Source organism: Megalops cyprinoides, chromosome 1 (assembly GCF_013368585.1).
Source record: "Megalops cyprinoides isolate fMegCyp1 chromosome 1, fMegCyp1.pri, whole genome shotgun sequence".
Taxonomy (NCBI): Eukaryota; Metazoa; Chordata; class Actinopteri; order Elopiformes; family Megalopidae; genus Megalops; species Megalops cyprinoides.
In genome coordinates, this window is record NC_050583.1 from 14,357,300 (window position 1) to 14,378,184 (window position 20,885).

Below are 20,885 nucleotides of genomic sequence, written 5' to 3' on the forward strand. Positions count from 1 at the left end.
TTGGAAAGCTTACATAGATGGTAGTGCAGCGGACTGTTATGATGAGACTGTGCATTTTTCTTCACTTACAACTTTAGTTGTAATGCGAAGATATAAGGGTTTGTAGGGAAAGGGAAAACAGATGTGTGTGAAACAACCGCCTCTGGATCTATTAGCCAGCTGCATTACAAATTAGAGAGCTCATGCACGACCAGCATACCAGCGGAACCAAATCAAATGGACTGTACTCAGCAATAGCAACAATCCTATCAAGAACTGTGTTTTTTCAGTAAAATACTTTCCACTACATTGTCTGTCTAACTAGTCATGTTCAGTCCAAGGGGGAGTTAACGGAGTTGAAACGTGCGTTTAATGTAGTTTGCACACTTTGGCACATTGGTTGAATTAGCCAGATAACTCTTGGCTAGCTAGGAAATGTTACTTTTCTTCTACCAATTACAACCAACGTTATATGCCCACAGAGTAGCGTGGATAGCTATGTGGGTTTTTCAGTGTATATTGGCTTGCAGGGCGAGAGCTACGTTCAAGGTGATTGGCTGGCAAAACTGACTTAAAAATACCAATTTGGCGAGTTTCATTTATAGCGTTATCTGCCTTACTGAGTATATGTTTCGTTTTTTTTTAATCGATGAATTAAGCGTTAAATCCATTCACTGTGAATGAAGCAACTTTTAACGTTAACTACATAGCTAGGTAGTGCAGCTATTGTGGAATATTCCGGTTGTCGGTGGGGTAGCTAGCTAACGTGAGTTATCTGTCCAGTCGATACACGTTAGGCTGGAGACGGGTGTTGCCTAATATGAGGCACGGCAGAAGATAGCTCACATTTTAAGAACAGGATAATTTTGATTTCGTTCAGCCACTCATTCAATATGTGGGGATATTACGGATGTAGCTAGCTAGCTAATTTAGATAGTTAGCTCGCTTGATTAAAAAACGATTTGTTTTGGAACATGGGGTCGTTGAAGGCTTTGCAAGAATGGTGTCGGATACAGTGCGAGAACTACAACGATGTGGAAATAAAGAATATGTCAACGTCCTTCAGAGATGGTCTGGCGTTTTGTGCCATTATTCACAGACACAGACCGGACTTGATGTAAGTACCTATTAAACCAAGTTATTATTTTTTTCTGCGAACTTTGTTCAGTCACCTCTCCCCCTTCTCGGTAACGCCGGTTTGGGCCACCCATCCACGGGATCTATTTGAGTGTCTTAGCGGAACTGGGGCCAAGTCAGGCGGAGTAGAAATGTTGGCAGTTGTCGGCGAGTGATGCAAGTGTCATGTTTCAATTTTGTGTCGGTTCCCCCGGGTGTTTCACACTTTATTAAGTTATGTTTGACTAGCAGTTTTGTTACAAAGTTTGAATTAAGTGTTACTAACGCTAGTTACAATGATCAGAATTGTAATTTTCGTTGTCGGCCAGCTTGCTGGTGTGGTCCTGATAGTTGATTCTGCCTGATAAGTCTAGAAACAGTAGAAAATAAATGTCATTAGCAACAAATCAGTGTCGCTACAGATAATTTTATTGCCACAGTGACGCGTAGATCTAGCTATGTAGCAAACGTGTTTTTCAAGTTGTTTAAAAACGTATCGATACGTACTATTGCGTGCAATTTAGTTAGCAAATAATGAAGCAGTCCAACTCGATAGCTGATGAACGAAGTTAGCTAGCTAATTAGGGTAACAAAGCTGGCTAGCTGCTGTGGTCTAAACGGCGTCTTGCGAGATACGCAAAGATGTTCAGATGGCATAGCCAGCCAGCTACATAACCAGCTAGATGCATTCAAACGGATTGATGTTCCCAGTTATTTCACACTGTTAGAGAGCTACAGACGTCTAATAAGATTGCATTAACAAGACTAGTTCCACATTGCTTGTATTTGGTTACGATGTGGAATTGCACTCCATCTCACAACTGTGTCCCGCAGCCTCACCAATTCAGTCGGAATTTCCGGATCAAGGTCACGCAGCCTTGGGTATTTTGAGGGTGAAACCGTTCGTTTTTTGTTTTGAAATGTCTTGTTTCATATAACATTTGTAGTTTTAGTCTGTTATTATGTGTGTGTGTGAGTATCTGACGGACAACAGCACGAGGGGAATGTCAATAGGATTCTCATTCAAGCATGAGCTAACCTTGTATTTTTGCAAGATCATATTTCCCCCCTGTTCATAATATTGTTGATGTGGAAAATGCAGGTGCCAGTGTATAGGTCTGTATTCAGAGAGGGTGTGTCCCAACACTCCTGTCAGGTCCTGTTCTATGTCGTATGTTGACAAAGGGATAATTATTTGATTGTCAGGTTTACACTTACCTGGATTACAAATAAACTTTAGATTGAGTAGCTTGAGCTGGTAAAGTACTGTTGGTGTGACAAATTTTGGCCTTTAGCTCGAACTCGGCTAGCTCTGCTGTTGGTTCATATTGCCAGTAGGATACACAGTGTTTGCAAAGGTCCTGGAAACGCCACACGACCGGTGTGGAGAGTAAGCGGATTTGATATGTTTCTCCAGGCATTTTACGTAAGCCGTTTTTAAGCAAACTTGGCTTTGAATGAAGGCTTTATTATTGTGCCTCTGTGCACCACTCAGCCCTATGCCCGGCTGCCCCTGCTACACACACACACACACACACACACACACACACACACACACACCCACCCCTGGAGGGAGAAGGTGGGAGCCACTGTGTTGTGTCTGATGTGTGCTGACAGTTCTGGTCTCTGCTGTAATAACACACACCTCGCCCTGTGTACACAGCACGCACTCTCTGAGCTTACCAAGGGGGCTTTGCTGTGCTGCACTCACATTTGCTGCGTTTACATGACAGGATTGTTGCTATGATGGCACACTGCAAGGCAGATTGGAAATCCTTGAGGCGGAGGAGGAGAACAAATGACATAAGAATGCTTACATACTCATAGTTATTCAGTGTAACAGCAGTATCACTCAGTTATTGAATGCATAACCTCATAATCCTATCAGAAATATAGACAGACGTGATCCATGTAAAAACATACATCAGCTGTGTATATGTTATGGAGTAATGTTTGCCTAATGACAACGCAGCTTTGCTGTATGTGCCTGCAGGTGTGAGTGTGTGTGAGTCTGTGACTCTTCCTGTAGGTTTTGTCATAGTCGCATGACGCTCAGCAAGGTGTGAGTCAGTGTGAGAGAGGGTGTGTGCACTGCACCGTTTTAGCCTTTGTGTGTGTGTGTATGAGTATGTGTGTGTGTGTGTGTGTGGGGGGGGGGGGGGGGGGGGGAGCGAGAACTGCAGTGTATCTGAGTCTCAGCCAACCCATTTCAACACTGCAGAGCTTCGTCCTCAGGCTCATCCAGACAGACAGTCACTTTAATCTGCAGCTGGGGACTCAGCCTGTCACTGTGGATTTCTGTCTAATTCTGCTCTGACACACAGCCCTGAGTGCATACTGGCGCACACCAAAGGTCTCTTACCCGCAGTCTGAGGCGTGAACTGTAATCCAGGGAACAGCCAATCCCTTCTTCCAACACAGACCGCCAGCATTGCCCTGGGGAATTTTACACCAGAAAGGACCTGTACTCATCTAATTTATCACCTGTACTGTCAGGGTTGCAGATGTGTGCACTGAAATCAGCTGAAACTTCACCTCTGGTTTAATACTAAACTCATATTTTTCTTTGTGCAAGTAATATTTTTTAAAGGTCATGCAGTAGATTGAGACACTGCTTTTTTCCTGAAGTTATGCTCAGTCAGGCTATGTTTGTCCAGGTCGCTTCTCACTGTGTTGCTGTTTTTGTAGCTCTCTCATCCTACCTCTTGCTTTGTCCTGTTCCTTTTCTCTCATTTGCCACTTAAATGTGTCTTTTTCTCTCTTCCCTTTCACACTTTCACTTCCCCTCCTCCCCACGCATTTTCTTTCTCACACCGTGTTCGTCGTAGCCCTCGCGCCCTCACTCCTTTTCCCCACTCTGTGTTTCTTTACTTTTCTTTCTCTCCATGTCTCCTGCATCCTCATAGTCTCTCCCTTTTTCTGTCTGGCTCCCTCTCGCTCTTTTTTCCCCTGTGTCACGGGTAGCCCCATCGAAACCGCAGCGCTGTATTTTCTGAGCGTCTTAAATTCCGACTCTCACAAAAGACCCCAAACCCCAACGCTAGAAGCCCAAGAGTCAGCACTATTCAAGCAGGCCAGCTCATGTGGTTCATAAAGACGTGGTGATTTGGACGAAGATGAACACGCAGGCAAGCCTGCTGAATCATACAGGATCAGCATTTGCTCACATTCTCTTTGTATTTCGCCAAAACTGTTAGTGAGCTGTTTAAAAAAAAAAAAAACAGCAGGGATCGCTGTATTTGGGGACCGAAGAAGTTGCACAACAGCTTGAGTCAGTCCAGGTTTTGCCAGCTGTAGCACTGTTGAGGGTTAAAGCCCCCACAGCCAGGAGAGGGACATGCTTGTTGCATTATTTTAAGTGCATTTGTAGGCATGGGAGTTAGATTAGTACAACAGAGCTTTGTTTGTGCTGCTTCACTGGTCAGTTTTTCTAACTTGAACTGGAGCAGAGGCCTTTTCTGTGTCTTTACCTCATCCATTTTCAAACGTAATGGTGTTGATCTATGAGCAAATAGGGCTAACAAGTAAAAAGGGAACCATCAAAGAAACATACAGGTATTACCCTACTTCTCAATATTTGGCCTGTGAAGATATGCAGAAACAGATTTACATTACAAATTATGCTTGACCTTATTATTCACACACTTCTCTGAATCTAATGGAATTGTTGTCTGAGTTGAAACACTGATTTTAGATGTTTATCCATTGGATTAAATGTTCTTGTTTATTTTACCTTTTTCTTCCAGAGACTTTGATTCGCTCTCCAAAGACAATGTCTATGAAAACAACCGTCTGGTGAGTCCTGTACTTCAGTTTATAATTACAATTTTGGTTAATGATAGGTGGTACGGAAGTAGTAATTGGTTGTAGACATAGTAGTGACTTCATAGCTGTAAGTACCATGTTGGACCAGAGCCATGGTATGATCCAAAGGTAAGGGAGGGAAAGAGATAACATTCTGGTGTTATTGTAGAGACTCTACCTCCTGCACACTTCCAGTTTTTGTTGGTGTGTGTTTGTGATTCTGTCCACTGTGAAGGAAAAGGCATCAGCACAACATTGGATAAGGTGTGTCTTTGGATATAGTGTGCCAAGTAAGTCTCAGTCTGGGGCTGTTTCCACTGGAACGGATTGACCTAAATGGCATGACCAAGCACATGATGCTGTGTTTGCCTGGTCAGTCGGGGTTGTGTGTGTGTGTGTGTGTGTATGTGCGTGTGTGTGCGCGCGTGTGCGCGTTTGTGCGTGTGTGTGTGTGTGTACGAGCGAGACAGAGAGACTGTATGACTGTATGAGTGTGTATGTGTATATGTGTGTGTGCGTGTGTGCGTGTGTGCGTGTGTGCGTGTGTGCGTGTGTGCGTGTGTGCGTGTGTGTGTGTGTGTGTGTGTGTGTGTGTGCGTGTGTGTGCGCCTGTTTACTGGTCCCTGCTGGAGACTGATACGGAAAGGGGGTGAAGGATAGAAAGAGGCAGGGCAAGCAGGAGAGACAGAGAGAGGAAAGTTTGGACAAGAGTGAGACACAATAGCCTGGGGATAGCTGCTGTAGCTCCCATTAGCATTTAAGCCCAAGCTGCGGATGTTTGTGTTTGTTTTGCATCTGGACTGATTGAACTTAATCTCATATCTGTATGGGTACTCTGTGCTCAGTTACAGTGGTATAAATCAATATTGGCACCATTTAAATGATAGATCTGTGAGGTTATTTTCATTGGTTTCATTAATTATTATCAACAGTGGTGGCAGCTATTTCTCTATACATTTGTCAGTCTTGATTCAAGATTAAAGCAGGCATTATATATAACAGTATAATCCTTTAAATTATTAATGTGTGTTTATCAGTGCTGTTGCCACTGCTGCTGATATTGATCAGTCAGTGCTGGGCTGTATGAAACTGTGTTTGAACAATAGCCTGACTGTCATCAGAGTTTATTTAAATTCATGGTTTACTGGGCATTTGTGTACAAAAAGTTTTTTGGCAGACTCCAGTCATGTCTGCAGACCACAGCGGCATATTTTTTTAATATTTGCATATTCAGGGTTTTCATTTGTGAAAGGAATTTTTCATGGCTGCAGCAGAGAGTAAGAGTTAGGGAAGTGGACTTGTAACTAGAATGCTGCTGGTTCAAAATCCAGGTAGGACATTTCTGCTCTACCCTAGAGCAGTTTTTCTCAGCTCAGGCTTTTGGGGGCACACCCTGTATGCCGGCTTTCTTTCCCACTGGGCTGTCAGTTGTTTATCAGATTTAAACTGTTCACTGAATACTGGCCTTTATTTGGCATGTCTACATCCTGTCTGCTTTCACCACCGGTCTATGTGGACAAAAAGCTGCAGGTATATGTGTGTAAACATGAAGTTTCTTCTAGAGTACATTTTTGTTTATGTCTGCCCCTTGAACACATTTGGAGCCACAGAATCATTTAAGGTTAATTCGTTGCTCAGTTGCCCCATTTAAAAATGAATTGCTTTAGATTAGTAAACCTGTGTATAATGTATTAAAGCTGTTCAAATGATTAGAAATAACTTGGAACCTGTAGGAAGAAATTCTTGTCCAGAAACCAGTAACTCCAGTAAAGACCAATAGCCAATATTAAACTGCTGCCAAATCCAGATAAGTATCCAATGAATGACTCAGTTGGAAAGATAACCTGCAAACACAGTAAGCCTCCAGGGCTGGACTACAGCAAACGGTGTCCTTGCACAGGGTACATAGCCTGGACAGCTGTTCTGAATATCACGCTGCATAAGTGGATAAAAATCTAAAAATAAAAGCTATAGAAGGCTACTTTGGGAAAGGCATCTGTTCAAATAAGTGATGTAATGTAGTATCCGCACAAACATGTTTAAACAGGCTTTACTGATTTCACACTAGCAGATACCACTCTTTCATGAGACACGGACATTAATAACAGCAAGCACGCACACAAAATAGCAGCAGAGCCCGTATCTGTCTCTCTCTGTCACTGGCTGTGCCTCTGCCTGCTTCTCTGGAGAGGCCTGTGTCTCACATTTTAAATAGGAGAAAGAACAATGAGAGTGTCATTGTGACTGTCACATGAGGACACTTGCTCAATCTGAAGTGCTGGAAAAAAAGTGCAATTTGCACCGTGTAGCCACATGTATAGGTATTATTGCTTTGTTCCTTCTTCACTTTCCTAGCACAGATTCACTGACATCTCTTCTGTGAAATGACTTCCTTCTTTCACATTCAGCAAAATGAACTCCAAACAGTTTGAAAGAGAAGTGCACTGACTGTGCTGAACTTTATCCGTGTCTCTTCACCCCCATCCCCACCACTCTGCAGGCGTTTGAGACTGCCGAGTCGGAGCTGGGCATCCCAGCCCTGCTGGACCCCGAGGATATGGTGTCCATGAAAGTGCCTGATCGCCTGAGCATCATCACTTACGTCTCCCAGTACTACAACTACTTCACCAACAAGTCTCAGGGTATGGATGCAGAAACGCATGCACGCACGCAACACACAGCCAACACTTGCCTTGTTTCAGATCTGCAGCGCAGCACAGGGTACATGCACTGTACTGCAACGGACTCCAGTCACCAACACTTCTTACTGACACTGTTGTTGGATTTGTGCTTCTCTGCTGTGCACAATGCTCTGCAGATACGGTGCTATGTGGTTTCTCAGTACAGTGGTTAACAACTCAAGAAGAGAGAGCTGACTTGGGCCCGACAGGATATGATGGTAGAGATAGGGCTCAGGACGGGTATTATTTTGGGTTATTTGTGTGCTGTTACGCCTGCCTACCCCGGTTCAAGAACAAATGCTGACAACATCTGCAAGGGGAATTGCCAACTGAATGTAATTCTGTTTTGTGCGGGTGTAAGAAAAACAACAAGGTGGCACGAGGCAAACCTCCCAATCCAAGATAGCCGAGGTGAATTTGCTGACTCACCCGACTCTTGGGATCTCCTCGAGGGCCAACTGCCCTCTGGGCTCCACAGCCACCGGAGCCACAGTGGTGGTGTGTTCAGTTTAGTTTGATTTTTATTAAAAAAAACAAAAAAACAAACTGAGGCAATCGTCCAACTCGGCTCCAGGGAACTGATGAGAGGCGGTGACTCCAAAATACAGGTTAGCGAGTTCCCACGACAATGAACATTGTCATACAAAACGATCCAGCACTAAGGCTGTTGTGGACCAAAACAAACACTATTTACTGACTTCCAGCAAGTAACAAATAGTTGTTATTTACAACGACTGTGATCGTTGTAGCCCCTACAAACGTTGGGTAAAGGGCTCGTTACAAAAAGAGAGTTTGCATCTCTTGTTCCTCCACCAAAACAATAGTCATCTCTGTGAGAGTCCGGTTCAAATTTACCTCCATGGACTTTCTGGATTTTCTCTCCAGAGTCTGCAATGACACTGTCTCTTCCTGCTTTACGTGATATACGCCAGCTCAGACTTGCATGGTGCTGTTTTTGTACAAATGCAGCTAGCCACTTTCCTTGCCTGGTACAAAGTTCTTAACCTGCCACCGCAAAATACTAAACCAGCCAACTGTCTAAAAAAAAAGATGTAGCTAGACAAAACAGCAAAACACAGGCCTATACTTCAGTAGAAAACACAAAAACAAGACAATCCTCACTCCTGCACCCGTCGTTATACAAACCGTAATGAGTGGATGCACTTATGTTTTATTGTGCTGGAAGTCACCCTGGATAAGAGTGTCTGCTAAACGCATGTGATGTAATTTAATGTAATGTAATGATAAAACATGCAGTAAAAAATCGTTATATGAGGGACATTAACCAAAACCCGGAAACATATCCTGGGCCCGAGCCTGCATTTGTCATTACTATGTATCTCTGCCTTGGGCCATTTTTGATTTCTTTGTTTTTTTTTTTTTTTGCCTACAACTACCTTCACACACCTACACACACACCCACACCCAAGCATATACTTCTCTTACTTTTACTTACACTGGTAGGTTAGTCTGTGACAGTGTCTACATGAAATCATAAATTAAAATAGGCATCAGTTGAAACAGTTGGAACTCGAAAGTCTAGTTATCATTTCATATCATCTTCATGTCATGCCACTGCAGCATGTGATTTTGAGGGGTATCAGCACAGCTTGTTGACAAAATACATGGGAGAGTTAACTGTGGTAGTGAACCAGATCTGCAAAACATCAGTTTGGAAGTTTGTTTCAGTTGATATCGTCAGCTAACTTATCCAGCCCAATGATTATCATTAAGTGAAGGACGGATTGGATGACCGCCACTGGTAGGACGAGATGTTTTTCCTTTTAAGCTGCTGAGTTTTATGTGGATATTGTGTTTTCATTCTGGGGTGGCTGTCTCATTTTTATTCTTATTCTCTCAGTTATGTGCTTAATGCAGTTCATGCTACCTCACACTGCTATACGACTAGAGCAAGGTAGCTGTCGAGCTAATTTTACGGGTAGAAATATGTACTGTGATTACCTACTAACTGCTTCTGCAGCCTCACAGTAGCTATTTTTCCCTACTACTGTACAGTTTTCACTGTCATTCACATAAACATATTACAATGATAATCAGGACCATGTATGTACGTTTACATGATTTCAGGCTTGAGTTGGGCAGTAAAATAGAGAGTTGTCTTTGGGTTTGGGTTTGGTTCAGGATATCCTTTCTCTGGCTTGGGTCAGTGTCGGACTTACAGTTCACACCCAATCCATGCTTAACTGCTTAGCACATACTAATTGGGGAAATAACTGAAGAACAGGTATTTCATATTATAATACCCACACTGGACAGTATAGTTAATTACCAAGTTCAGACTTACACCTGTTTTGAACTCTTTGCATGTGTGTAATTAATGGGGTAGAAAAACTATGAGGAAAAAGACAAGATAAAGAAGGAGAGAAGAAGCTGGAACAAGATATACACTAGTCCTGTCTGGAAAATGTATTTATCGGTTCTGATATGTGTTATCTGTCCTTCCTTTTCAGCCAACCCTCCCTGCATGAAGAGGCCGAGTGGTACAGGTCACACAGAACCTGCAGTGAAGAGACCTGTTGCCCCTGACAACGAGTCCAGGGTACGAAGGGGGAGGGGCTGTAATTGCTGCATGCATGCTAACATATATTTAGCTTTCGTCTGTCCTGAATAATTACGGCTCTGTTTTGGTGTGGAACCTGGCTATTTGTGTGTGCATGAGTTGCTTGTCTTTGATACATTAACGCAGGTAGGGTAGTTTGTGTTAAGAGCAGTTGACACAGGAAGGTCCACCTGTCAAAGTATTTGCTCAACATTATAACGTCTAGTAAACCTGTCCTAGGATGTGTTGACTGGCTCCTGACCTTAGGAGACGTTTTGATTTGGTACGGTGTCATATGGTATTTCTTTCCTATTCAAAGTGATATGTGATTCCCACTGTAGAGGTACAGAATTTGCAAAGAGGATGAGGGTGTATTAATATTATGTTATGGTTTAAGACTGATGTTGTGTATGGCAGAGTATGAACTAAGCTAGCAGTAGTTTTGGGGTGTATTGTCATAGACAGGGAACTTACTCCAGTTGTAGTGAGGCTAACATGGTAGGCTACAGATTTTCACCTGTGAATAGAGACTGAAAGAAGTAGTGTTCTACATAAAAGCCGTCATGTCCTTTGTAGCAGAAGCATGGAGTTAGTTTGGTGTCTTGTGCATGTGGGGTTGGGGGGGAGCACTAGACGGAGTCTGCAAAGACAGCTTGTACATCCTGTCTCTCCCTTCTCCCACTTGCCCCCACCCCCTTCCTGCTTCTTTCCCTTCTTCAGACGGAAACACACACCTCTCCCTCTTCCTCTCTCTCGCCTTTGATCTCCCCCGCTCTCTCTGATCCTGTGCCTAGACAATAGGATTTGGGGATAGGGGGGGTCAAGTCAGTTAGGTCAGTATTACTAATGCAATTTTTCTAACAGGCACTTTTCCATAATGTTGTATGTTGTATGGAGTTGCTTCTGCTAACCTCTGTTGATTACATGACACAGTTCTTTCGCTAATATTAATACCCTTGTAATATTTATGATTTTTTGTCTATCCAATGACATTTTACTGACGAGCAGGATCGTAAGTAACAGACTCATAAATAGAGAAATCAGACAGTCCAGCAAGTCTCGATCCTGACTATTTGATCTCCCTCCCCTCCACCCCCCACCCCAACTTTCTCCACATCCCCCCTTGCCCCCCCCACCAATGCCCCCGCTGCTGGTGTTAGCTGACCCTTCCTGCGCAGACCGGTGCAGATGACCACCCCAAACGCAACACCTTGAGTAGCACCTGCGCAGCCTGTCAGAAACACGTTCACCTGGTGCAGAGGTTTCTGGTTGATGGCAAACTGTACCACCGCAACTGCTTCAGGTAATATACCGTGACCAAATGGCAGGAATATTCCTGAAGCGTGCTCTCCACAGGGTCTACATTGGGTGACTAAGAGCAGTGTAGCACAATCTGTCAGAAATGTGTTTCTTTACAGAACCAAGTGTTTCTGGAGTAAAACAATGCTGAAATTGCACTGATGAGACACCTGTCTAGGGAAAGCCTTCAGGATGTATGCATTGGCATGGTAACTAAGAGATCAATTTCAAAATTTGTACTGTTCGCTCGCTGGTTTGCCATCAATATCTGTGCTGTGACTGAAGATGAGTAAATCTGTTTTTCGCCGAGTTAAATATCTACTCATTAGATGCATTTGCGCTGTGTAGGCATGGTTGTGGTGCAGATAGCTGCAATGATTAACTCTCCAGCCAGAATGGTTTTATGATGTCATTGCAAAACATTTATTATTCATGCAATAACATTTAGAGAGCGCCTATGACAATATTGCTTTTTGACCTATTAAAACTGCCTATCTGTAGGATCGTTACAGCGGTGCCATAGTCACCTTACTGCTTTTTTCTGTCTGCTGTCCATTCGTCTCTCAGATGTAGGGAGTGCAGCAGCACCCTCTTACCTGGCTCTTACAAAATAGGAGCTGAGGCCGGCTCCCTGGTCTGCACTCACCACTTTGCCAGGTCCTTCTCAGGCAGTCAAAATGGCCGACCAGATCTCAGCAGACTCACGGGATCAACGGTGATGAAAGGGGGAAGGCCCCCGCCGCCTGAGACTCCGCCCACTGTGAGGGGCGAGGAGAAGACCCCCGTGCAGGACGGGACGGGCGACGAACGCTCCATCCCTCGCTCGGCTGAAAAGCCAGACGTGGCGGACACAGAGAGGGATGTGGATGGGGGTACAGAAAGGGAGGAAACGGAAAGGGAGATGGAGGCCACAGAAAAGGAGAGGGAGGAGACGGAAAGAGAGAGGGATGGGAGTAAAGACAGGGAGGTGAAAGAGACAGAGGAGGAAGGAAGCCAAGAGAGGGAGGACAAACTTCAGCCACCCTCACCTCCAAATCCCTTTGAGGACAGTGATGAAGAGGAGGAGAAAGAAGAAGCTCAGTCGGACGAGAATTCCGCCAATGGCCTGCCTTCCACACCAGCCGTTCATTTGGGAGGTACTGGCCGGCCAGTGCCTGCCCCCCGACGGGTAATTGACCCTTCCCCTCCTCCTCGCCCAGTGCCAAGGGTCCGCCCACCCAAAGCGACAGACAGCTCTACGCTGAATGGTGAGTGAGAAGGGCAACAAGTTAGAACTGTGCTTTCATTTCCTCAAGTGATGTGCTAAAAAAGGTCATGGAGGAAAGACTGCTCTGCTGAAAATAATTTGTACCCCCTCCCCTTTTTTTTTTCCATCTTCCGCAGGGGATCCTGGTGATACGTACCGACCTGCTCCGAGACCTAGAGAGAGGTCCCACTCTCCAGGGAGGTGAGGGTCATTAGCAAGTTTTAATGAAAGGGAATGTAAATTGCTTTGTATGGCTACACCCTAGTCCAGCGTTAGCCTGTAGCCCCTATCCCCTTGCAGTGAGTGACACCCTGTCAGGTTTTGCTGACATCTCAGATGAGGGCCACACAAGTGAAAAGGACTTAACCTCATGGAGGTATTAAAATGCATAATAGGACACACTTCCCCATTCACTCCAATCTCCTAAACCAACATGTGCTTCGGCAGCTGCATTGGCCTTCGCCATTGTCGCCCACATGCTTTATTACAAGAATAAAGTGAGAAAACCATAACCTGTCTTTAAAACCTTTAATAGCCCATGGTGCGGTAAATAATGTCAATATATACAGTGTACATTATCACCTGCATGCACAGCAAAGTAGATATGAGAGTTCAGTGTTCTCAATTTCTGAACTAATGATGTATAAAAACCAGAAGCATTTATAAATTTAGCTATTCTTATTTGCAAATAAATGGTACAAATTTGGCAATCGCTCTGTAAATTCTGAACGATATAAATGTCATGTAACAGTACAATACTGTTTTAATAGTTCATTCATATATCATTCATTTGATATTAATCTATATTTATATTTTTTTGTATTATCGCTCAAGCATAAGCATCTAAATATAGCCTCTTTGATTTACACATACTATACATTTGTATACTCGTACTCGTATATTTGTGTCACTCATATTTTAGCAAATTTAAGTTGGATGAAAACCGGGCAGTGGACACTTATTGTGAAATGGATCTGCACAGGCTTGACAGCATTGAGCCAGCGCTAGATGTAATGCAGAGCTCTGTAGGCTGTGCTCTTTATCTGGAATTCATTCCCTAAGCTTTGGGATGTCCTTGAATCTGGCAGATTCGCACGGGCTGGGGGAGGTGTGAGGGCCGGATTGGAATGCAGTCATCCCATCGTGATGGATCCTGTTCAGTGCAGGAGTCATCTCACTCACTCATGTCATGTAGTTGGTGTGTGTATACGCCTGTGTCTGTGCGCGTGGTTCTCCATCAGAGAAGAGGCAGGTCTAGACTTAATCATGCGTGTGGTAATTTCCCTTCCCTCATTTGCGTGTGTGTGTGTCTCACTCCTGTGAATGTCTCCCCATCTCTCTCTGCCAGCTCCAGCCTGCCCAGTGAAACGCACAAATCCAAAGACCCTCCCTGGTTGGCCCTTGTCCAGTCAGAGCCCAGGAAAAAACCAGCCCCGCCCCCTCCTACCGATATCGCTGCCCCGCCGCGTTCTGGCTCCGTGCCTTCTCTCAGGGGCGAGGGGTCTAGGCCGGCTACCCCTCCGCAGCCCAGCAATCCCTTTGAGGAGGATGATGAGGAGGGGGAGGAGGGGGAGGAGGGGGAGGAAGAGCCAGGAGAGGGCGCTGAGTCAGTTGGAATGCTGGCGCCGCCCTCTGTGGTGACCAGCCACCCCTGGTATGGAATCACTCAAGCAGCTGAGGCAGCCGGCGGGAACAGTCCCTCTCAAACACCCAGCGCAGTCAGTGCAGGCGGCTCGGCCAATAGGGTCAGCCCGCGGAGTAAGAAACGGCCCGCCCCCAGAGCCCCACGGGCCTCTCCCACAGGTCAGTGTGCCAACCTCCATTATCAGTCAATGGTGACTTTGCTCATTTCATCTGATAGTGATTATCCACTCTTTATGTCTTGTTGGTTAATGTCCAGCTGAAGTGCCTTTTTTTTACAAAGTAGGCAGACATTTCAGCTTGGTGATGATTGTTGATTATTGTGTTTTTTTTTTTTCTCTCCCACTCACTGTCCTTCCCATCTTCCTCTCCTCTTGGTTTTATTGGCTGCTCTGTCTACCCAGCTCTTCCTCACTCTCAGCCTTCCTCTACCTCTCCCTCCCCAGCTCTTAGCACAGAAAGCCTCTCCTCCTCCTCAGACCACGGCTCATCCAAGTCTCCGCCGGGTGGCCAGATCGCCGATCAGGACCATCCTTTCACCAAGAGCATCTCCGAGCCGTCAATCAGTGAGCCCGCTCAGTCCTCCGCCAATCACAAGCCTCATGTGTCTCCTAGCCCCTCCCCAACGCCCCCGCCAGCCAATACCAGTTCAGCTCCAGCCACTCCACAGTCCGTTCGGAGCTCTGGGTTAAAGGCTGCTCGGCCCCCGCCTCCCAGACCTCCATCCACCCCAAGCCCCCTTGCAAAAACGGGAGCTCCTCCCCCACCCCCTCCCACCAATAAGGTAAGGGAACAGCTCTCTACTGAGATAAGGCTTGCTACACGTTGATGATATAAAACTATAGCCCTAATAATGTTACAGTAATACACAGTGTGGAAGGTAAGGAATTACAGGGGGATGTGACTGTTGTAACAATACAGCTGAGACACAGTTTAAAAACATGTTGCAAGGAAGGGAAAAGAAGGACAAATACAGAATGATACTAGTTTGACCATGAAATGATTCATATTTGGGCTGAAAATGTGTGTCATTTTTGCAGGATATTGACATTCTTTGCATATAATGTTGAGCACTAACGTCTGAAAGAGTACAGAGTAAAATAAAGTGGCAAAGTTATATTGCAGTAAAATATATTTCAGTAGGAGTTGTAACGTAGGCCCCGCACATAGGCTGTAACAGTAACAGCAAAAAAGAAGAAAGACTGTGAAGAGCATTTCTGGATGGTAATTTCTCCATGGTGTTACATAAGCAGGGTGCAGGTTTAAGGCTAACCACAAATCTCTCTGTTCCTCCTGCTAGCGGACATGTAAAGAGAACCCCTTCAACCGAAAAGCCTCGCCCTCCTACATCTCCCCTAAATCCAGGCCTCCCAAGGGCCCCCGCCCAGCCCGACCCCCAGCCCCTGGACACGGATTCCCCCTCATCAAGAGGAAGGTGAGGGTCAAGCACTGGAAGCTTCTGGAGTCCAGATCAACCTCATAGAGAGGTTATTTTTACGGTAACCAGTAATCAGCTCTTCAGTCAATGAGGAAGTGTGTTCATGCTCGGTCATGTGATTGCCTGCTTTTGAGAGCGTCTGTTCACCTGGGAGCAAACTGTTTCTGTACTGGACAGTCAGAGTGATGGACACAGGGTATGTTAGGCTGGGTGCGTCTACCAATCATGGGGGCACGTTTGACCATGTGACCATCTGGTTCCACGTCCAGGTTCAGTCAGATCAGTACATCCCGGCAGAGGAAATCCATGTGGAGATGGGAGAGCTGGAGAGGCAGCTGGACGAGCTGGAGCAGAGAGGGGTGGAGCTGGAGAAGAGGCTGAGAGACTGCCAGAACGGTGAGAGGGAACATGGTTACTAGACTGCCAAAAGGGTGAGACGGGTGTGGTTACTGATAGGCTGCTAAAAGGGTGAGAGTGGGGTGTGGTAACTGATAGGCTGCTAAAAGGGTGAGACGAGTGTGGTTACTGATAGGCTGCTAAAAGGGTGAGACGGGTGTGGTTACTGATAGGCTGCTAAAAGGGTGAGACGGGTGTGGTTACTGATAGGCTGCTAAAAGGGTGAGACGGGTGTGGTTACTGATAGGCTGCCAAAAGGGTGAGACGGGTGTGGTTACTGATAGGCTGCCAAAAGGGTGAGACGGGTGTGGTTACTGATAGGCTGCTAAAAGGGTGAGACGGGTGTGGTTACTGATAGGCTGCCAAAAGGGTGAGACGGGTGTGGTTACTGATAGGCTGCCAAAAGGGTGAGAGTGGAGTGTGGTTACTGATAGGCTGCCAAAAGGGTGAGAGGGGGTGTGGTTACTGAGAGACAGAATGGTGAGAGGTGTGGTGACAGCAGGGGTCAGTAAGTATGTGGTCATGTCCGAAGATGCAGTGAAATATCTACTATTGATGTATCATTTTCATTTGAATTGCTTTCACACGTTTGGGCTGTAAGGCGTGTATTTTTGTTTTAGATGTATTGAACATATGCAATAATGGTTAGAAACAGTAGCATTGCTGATGTTCTCACTTGTTTTTTGTTTTGTTGTGTTTTTACTGTTAGTACTGCTTGAAATGAAACATTTTAACTTATTTATGTACAGGTACTTTTGAGTCCTTATTAAAAATTCAGGGCAATGTTTTAAAATTTTAAAGATGTGCTCCGTTGTTTGAATGTCAGTTGCTGAACATGACAGAGGCTCCTCTGACCCCACACTGCTGGCCCCGTTAGCCCACGTAAATGTGCTGATGAGAAGGCTGTGTGGCTTTCGCGTGCGCGGTGTAGTCAGAGGTGTGGCTGTGCTGTGTTTCAGACGAGGAGGAGGAGCACATGCTGGTGGACTGGTTCACTCTGATCCACGAGAAACACATGCTGGTGCGCAGGGAGGCCGAGCTGGTCTACACGTGAGTGCGCTGACTACCGAGCCGCCACAAACATTCATAACAGGGCAGGGCTGTTCAACACGCGTTGCTGTCTGCCTCTGAGGAAGTCCGCATGTTGTGCAGCAAAGTCTTTACGGAACGGAGCTAACCTACGCAAGTGAGCGACTGCCCACAGAGCCCATGACTGCTGTTGCAGTACAGAGCAGGACAGAGCTGATTTACATACGTACACTGTATTCTTTGGGTGTTCCATCCTGTTCTAAATGGCCCTCAGTGTCCGAGACGCAGTGTAGGAACGTCTGAGTTTAGAGTAGAGGGGGGGTGTGTGTTTGTGTGAGAGAGGATGTAGCGCGTGTGGCGTCACGTGCAGTTGTGTGTTTTTGTTTGCTCCTCCAGGGCCAAGCAGCAGAATCTGGAGGAGAGACAAGCAGACGTGGAATATGAACTGAGGTGTCTCCTCAACAAGCCAGGTGACTGAACATGCCTTTACTCACTGCAGTCAGTCACAGAACGCACATTTACTCACAGTGAACAGCCGCGATCGATGTCGTGCCATAATCAGTGACGGAACGCATACTTACGCCTAGTCAGTTTTTCTGAGCATTCGTCCTCACGTCACACGCGTTCAATCAAAGGCACAGACGTGTCTTCATAAAAGAAGGCCATAGCTTAGAGTGCCTGTCTCTTCCTCTCTCAGAGAAAGAGTGGAGTGAGGAGGACCGCAGCAGGGAGCAGGAGCTGATGGCAGAGCTGGTCACCATCATCGAGCAGAGGAACCAAATCATCAACAGCATGGATCAGGACAGGCAAAGGTAATCAATCACCGTTCTCTAAAATCAATCATCAGTGAAGTCACTCCGAATCTTCCCCAGTGTAGGACAGAGCAGACAGTGTTCTCTCTGCCAGCTGTAATCAGTACTATTGATAGCAATCTACTGGTATGTTGTTAGTTACGATTTTACTCATAATCTGAACTGTGCATATCTCAGGGAGGAGGAGGAAGACAAGCTGTTGGAGGCCATGCTCAAGAGGAAAGGTGAGATGACTGTTCCTCTCTTGGCTGCTTTATTTTCGCCCCTTTCTCTGTCAGTCTGTCCCTTTTTCTCATTTACAGTCTCTTCTGAAATCCTTTTGAAATCGCCTTATCGCTGTCTCTCACATTGTCTCTTGGTTTGCCAGTTCTCAAATTCAAGTTCAAATTCAAATAACGTTATTTTAGCATTAGAGAGTCTGGCGCAGCATATGTGAAATATATGACACAGTGAAAAAGAAAATGAATATCTCCCCCTCCCTCTCTGCAGATTTCCACAAGGAGACAGACGGTGAACAGAAGAAGAAGGGGGGGAAGTTTAAGCCCATGAAGGTGCTGAAAATGCTGAGCCCCAAGAATGAGGGGGGCAAGAGCAAGAGCCCCCGCAAGGAGAAGAGCTGAGAGAGAGAGAGAGAGACACTGTGTGGGCGTGTTCCCTGAGGGAGGGTGACTGTCAGGAGCGAACAGGTCTCTCACCGCACATCTCATCATCACAGAGGGGCCCGCAGGAAACAAGGTGGTGTGTGGGAGGAGTGGAGAAGAGAGGGAAGGCAATATGACTGAAAAAAATAAAGACCATATCCTGTTGAAGGCTCACGCCATGCAACTCAAATCCCACTCCGCCTTTATATCCAAAAAATACAGCCACACGTGTGTAATGTATATATTTTAAATGGCCTTTGTGAAGAAGACTGTAAACACAAAACTAAAAAACCAAAATAACATGAGTTTAGAGTACTAATAACTATGGCCGAGTAAGCGGTGGCAAGAAAGAACAAATGTATTTATTCTGTGCTGTTCAAACTGCTCTAATACCTTTTTGATTATACAGTACAAGCTCCAAACCCAAGCATTCTTAGTTGCCTGTAAGAAGCATTCTAATAGTAGAAATGAACCACATCTATGGATTTATCAGTCCGCAGGGTCTTAGCACAAGAGTAGCACTTGAATATAGCTCACTCTGATTTTGACAACATGCTTACTCCATAACCTTAATTGTTCTGCTTTGTATCATACTGCAGGAAGTAAGGCTGTAGAGCAAATGCAGGAGGTGTTTTATAGTGGTTCCTGTGGCAGCGAGATACCCACTAGTAAGGACTGTGTGTTGGTCATCAAATTTAAAGCTATAGAACTGCAGTACGATTATGAACACAAGGAAGGGGCACCGGGTTCGTAAAGGGGTTGTGAAACGAAACATGGGGCGTGCGATGCGATTTACGTTTCCAAGAACACAAACCAAACTGCCCAAGGAGCAGAGAGACAGTGGAATGGGAACAGAGAAAATAAAAAAAGAAAATGGTTATTTAATGTTATTTAATTATTGCTACAAGGTTGAACTCGCAAAAACACTGGCAATCTTATTTATTGTTTTGATAATTTAAAAGGGCTGCATAAGGAATTACAGTTTGCCGTTGAGACATATAGTGACAATTGGTGACGGTCTGGGCTCTGCCTGCCACAGCTTTACAGAAATCTTCGTTCAACTCAGATGTTTTCAGCTAAAACTTGCGTGGCATTTTCAAGTGAGCTTTTTATGTTGCTGAAAATATTAAAGGCTTCGAGAACTTGAAAGGAGAGCTCATATTTGGCTAATTTAATTTTGCATTGAGGTGGTTCAGTGTACAGTGGTGATGGAGTAAGTGTCAGTTATCATTGGCAGTAGTCCTCTATAACCAAAAATGTCTCTTACCTACAAACAGCTAACCTAAAATGTTTGTTCAGTTACGTGGTTGCAAAGAAAAGTGTTTGATGATCTAAAACTGAAAATTCAGAGTTAGTTTACCATATTAATATGGTAAAGATACTAACTGAAAGGTTGAGTCTGCAAATGCTATCAGTTATGCAATGTTATTTTTTAAAATTGGTTTTAAAAAGCCTTTTTCTGTTTTACCTTGACATGTTGTCTTAATTTTTTTTATCTGTCTCTATGCCTTAAAATAGGTAGAAAAAGAATCAACCCATAGAAACAAATGGTTTTAAATGAGTGTGTTTTTAAGAGTGCCATTATTTAATTGTGTTTTTGAGTGAGCCTTTCTCTGTACACCTCAGTCCACTGCTACATCTTCCTCTCACACGGTTTCTATTTTAGCATCAGTTAGTCTCTTTTTCTGTTACTGTACACACTCGTCTTTATTTCTGTGACTCTCCCCATTTTGTACTTGTGTGTCAGTCCTTGCATAAGTCTGTCCATTTATACACCTGTTATTCTGTGTACCTGTCTGCCTATTTAACAGAAACAAAGGGCTTTTCTAGAGCCGCAGAAATGTTAAACACTGACTATACAAAAAAGCAAACATCAAAATATGGAAGATCAAGAGGAATAAACTGAATTAATTAAACTAAACAATATTTGTTCCTGTGCATTTTGTTCTGCATGTTTATAGCATCTTTTATGTGTTGGACTTTACACTGGTAATGGTATGACTCTCAGTATTTGAAAAGGAAACTGCAATATAGTATACGCTCACTGAGCACTTTATTAGGAACACCTGTACACCTACTTATTCATTCAATTATCAAATCAGCCAATTGTGTGGCAGCAGTGCAATGCATAAAATCATGCAGATATGGGTCAGGAGCTTCGGTTAATGTTCACATCAACCATCAGAATGGGGGGAAAAAATGTGATCTGAGTGATTTCGACCATGGCATAATTGTTGGTGCCA

At 44.8% G+C, this 20,885-nt stretch overlaps 1 protein-coding gene across 1 annotated transcript; it reads left to right on the forward strand.

The window, feature by feature from the left end:
- The first annotated feature begins 706 nt into the window (after positions 1–706).
- On the forward strand, positions 707–20,506 carry micall1a (MICAL-like 1a). The gene is made up of 16 exons (XM_036539616.1): positions 707–1,096; positions 4,842–4,890; positions 7,400–7,541; positions 10,052–10,140; positions 11,301–11,443; positions 12,007–12,686; positions 12,823–12,886; positions 14,034–14,488; positions 14,731–15,110; positions 15,627–15,761; positions 16,034–16,160; positions 17,120–17,210; positions 17,586–17,659; positions 17,887–18,001; positions 18,179–18,225; positions 18,491–20,506. The coding sequence occupies exons 1-16, from the start codon at positions 954–956 to the stop codon at positions 18,619–18,621; spliced, it is 2,865 nt and encodes a 954-aa protein (XP_036395509.1). The 5' UTR covers positions 707–953; the 3' UTR covers positions 18,622–20,506.
- Positions 20,507–20,885: the final 379 nt, after the last annotated feature.

Excerpts from the sequence above, each read along its gene's own strand:
- micall1a (XM_036539616.1), top strand. The coding sequence starts at position 954 with ATGGGGTCGTTGAAGGCTTTGCAAGAATGGTGTCGGATACAGTGCGAG. Across the intron at positions 11,444-12,006 it reads TACCACCGCAACTGCTTCAG|ATGTAGGGAGTGCAGCAGCA; the intron begins GTAATATACCGT and ends TTCGTCTCTCAG. Across the intron at positions 15,762-16,033 it reads TCCCCCTCATCAAGAGGAAG|GTTCAGTCAGATCAGTACAT; the intron begins GTGAGGGTCAAG and ends TTCCACGTCCAG.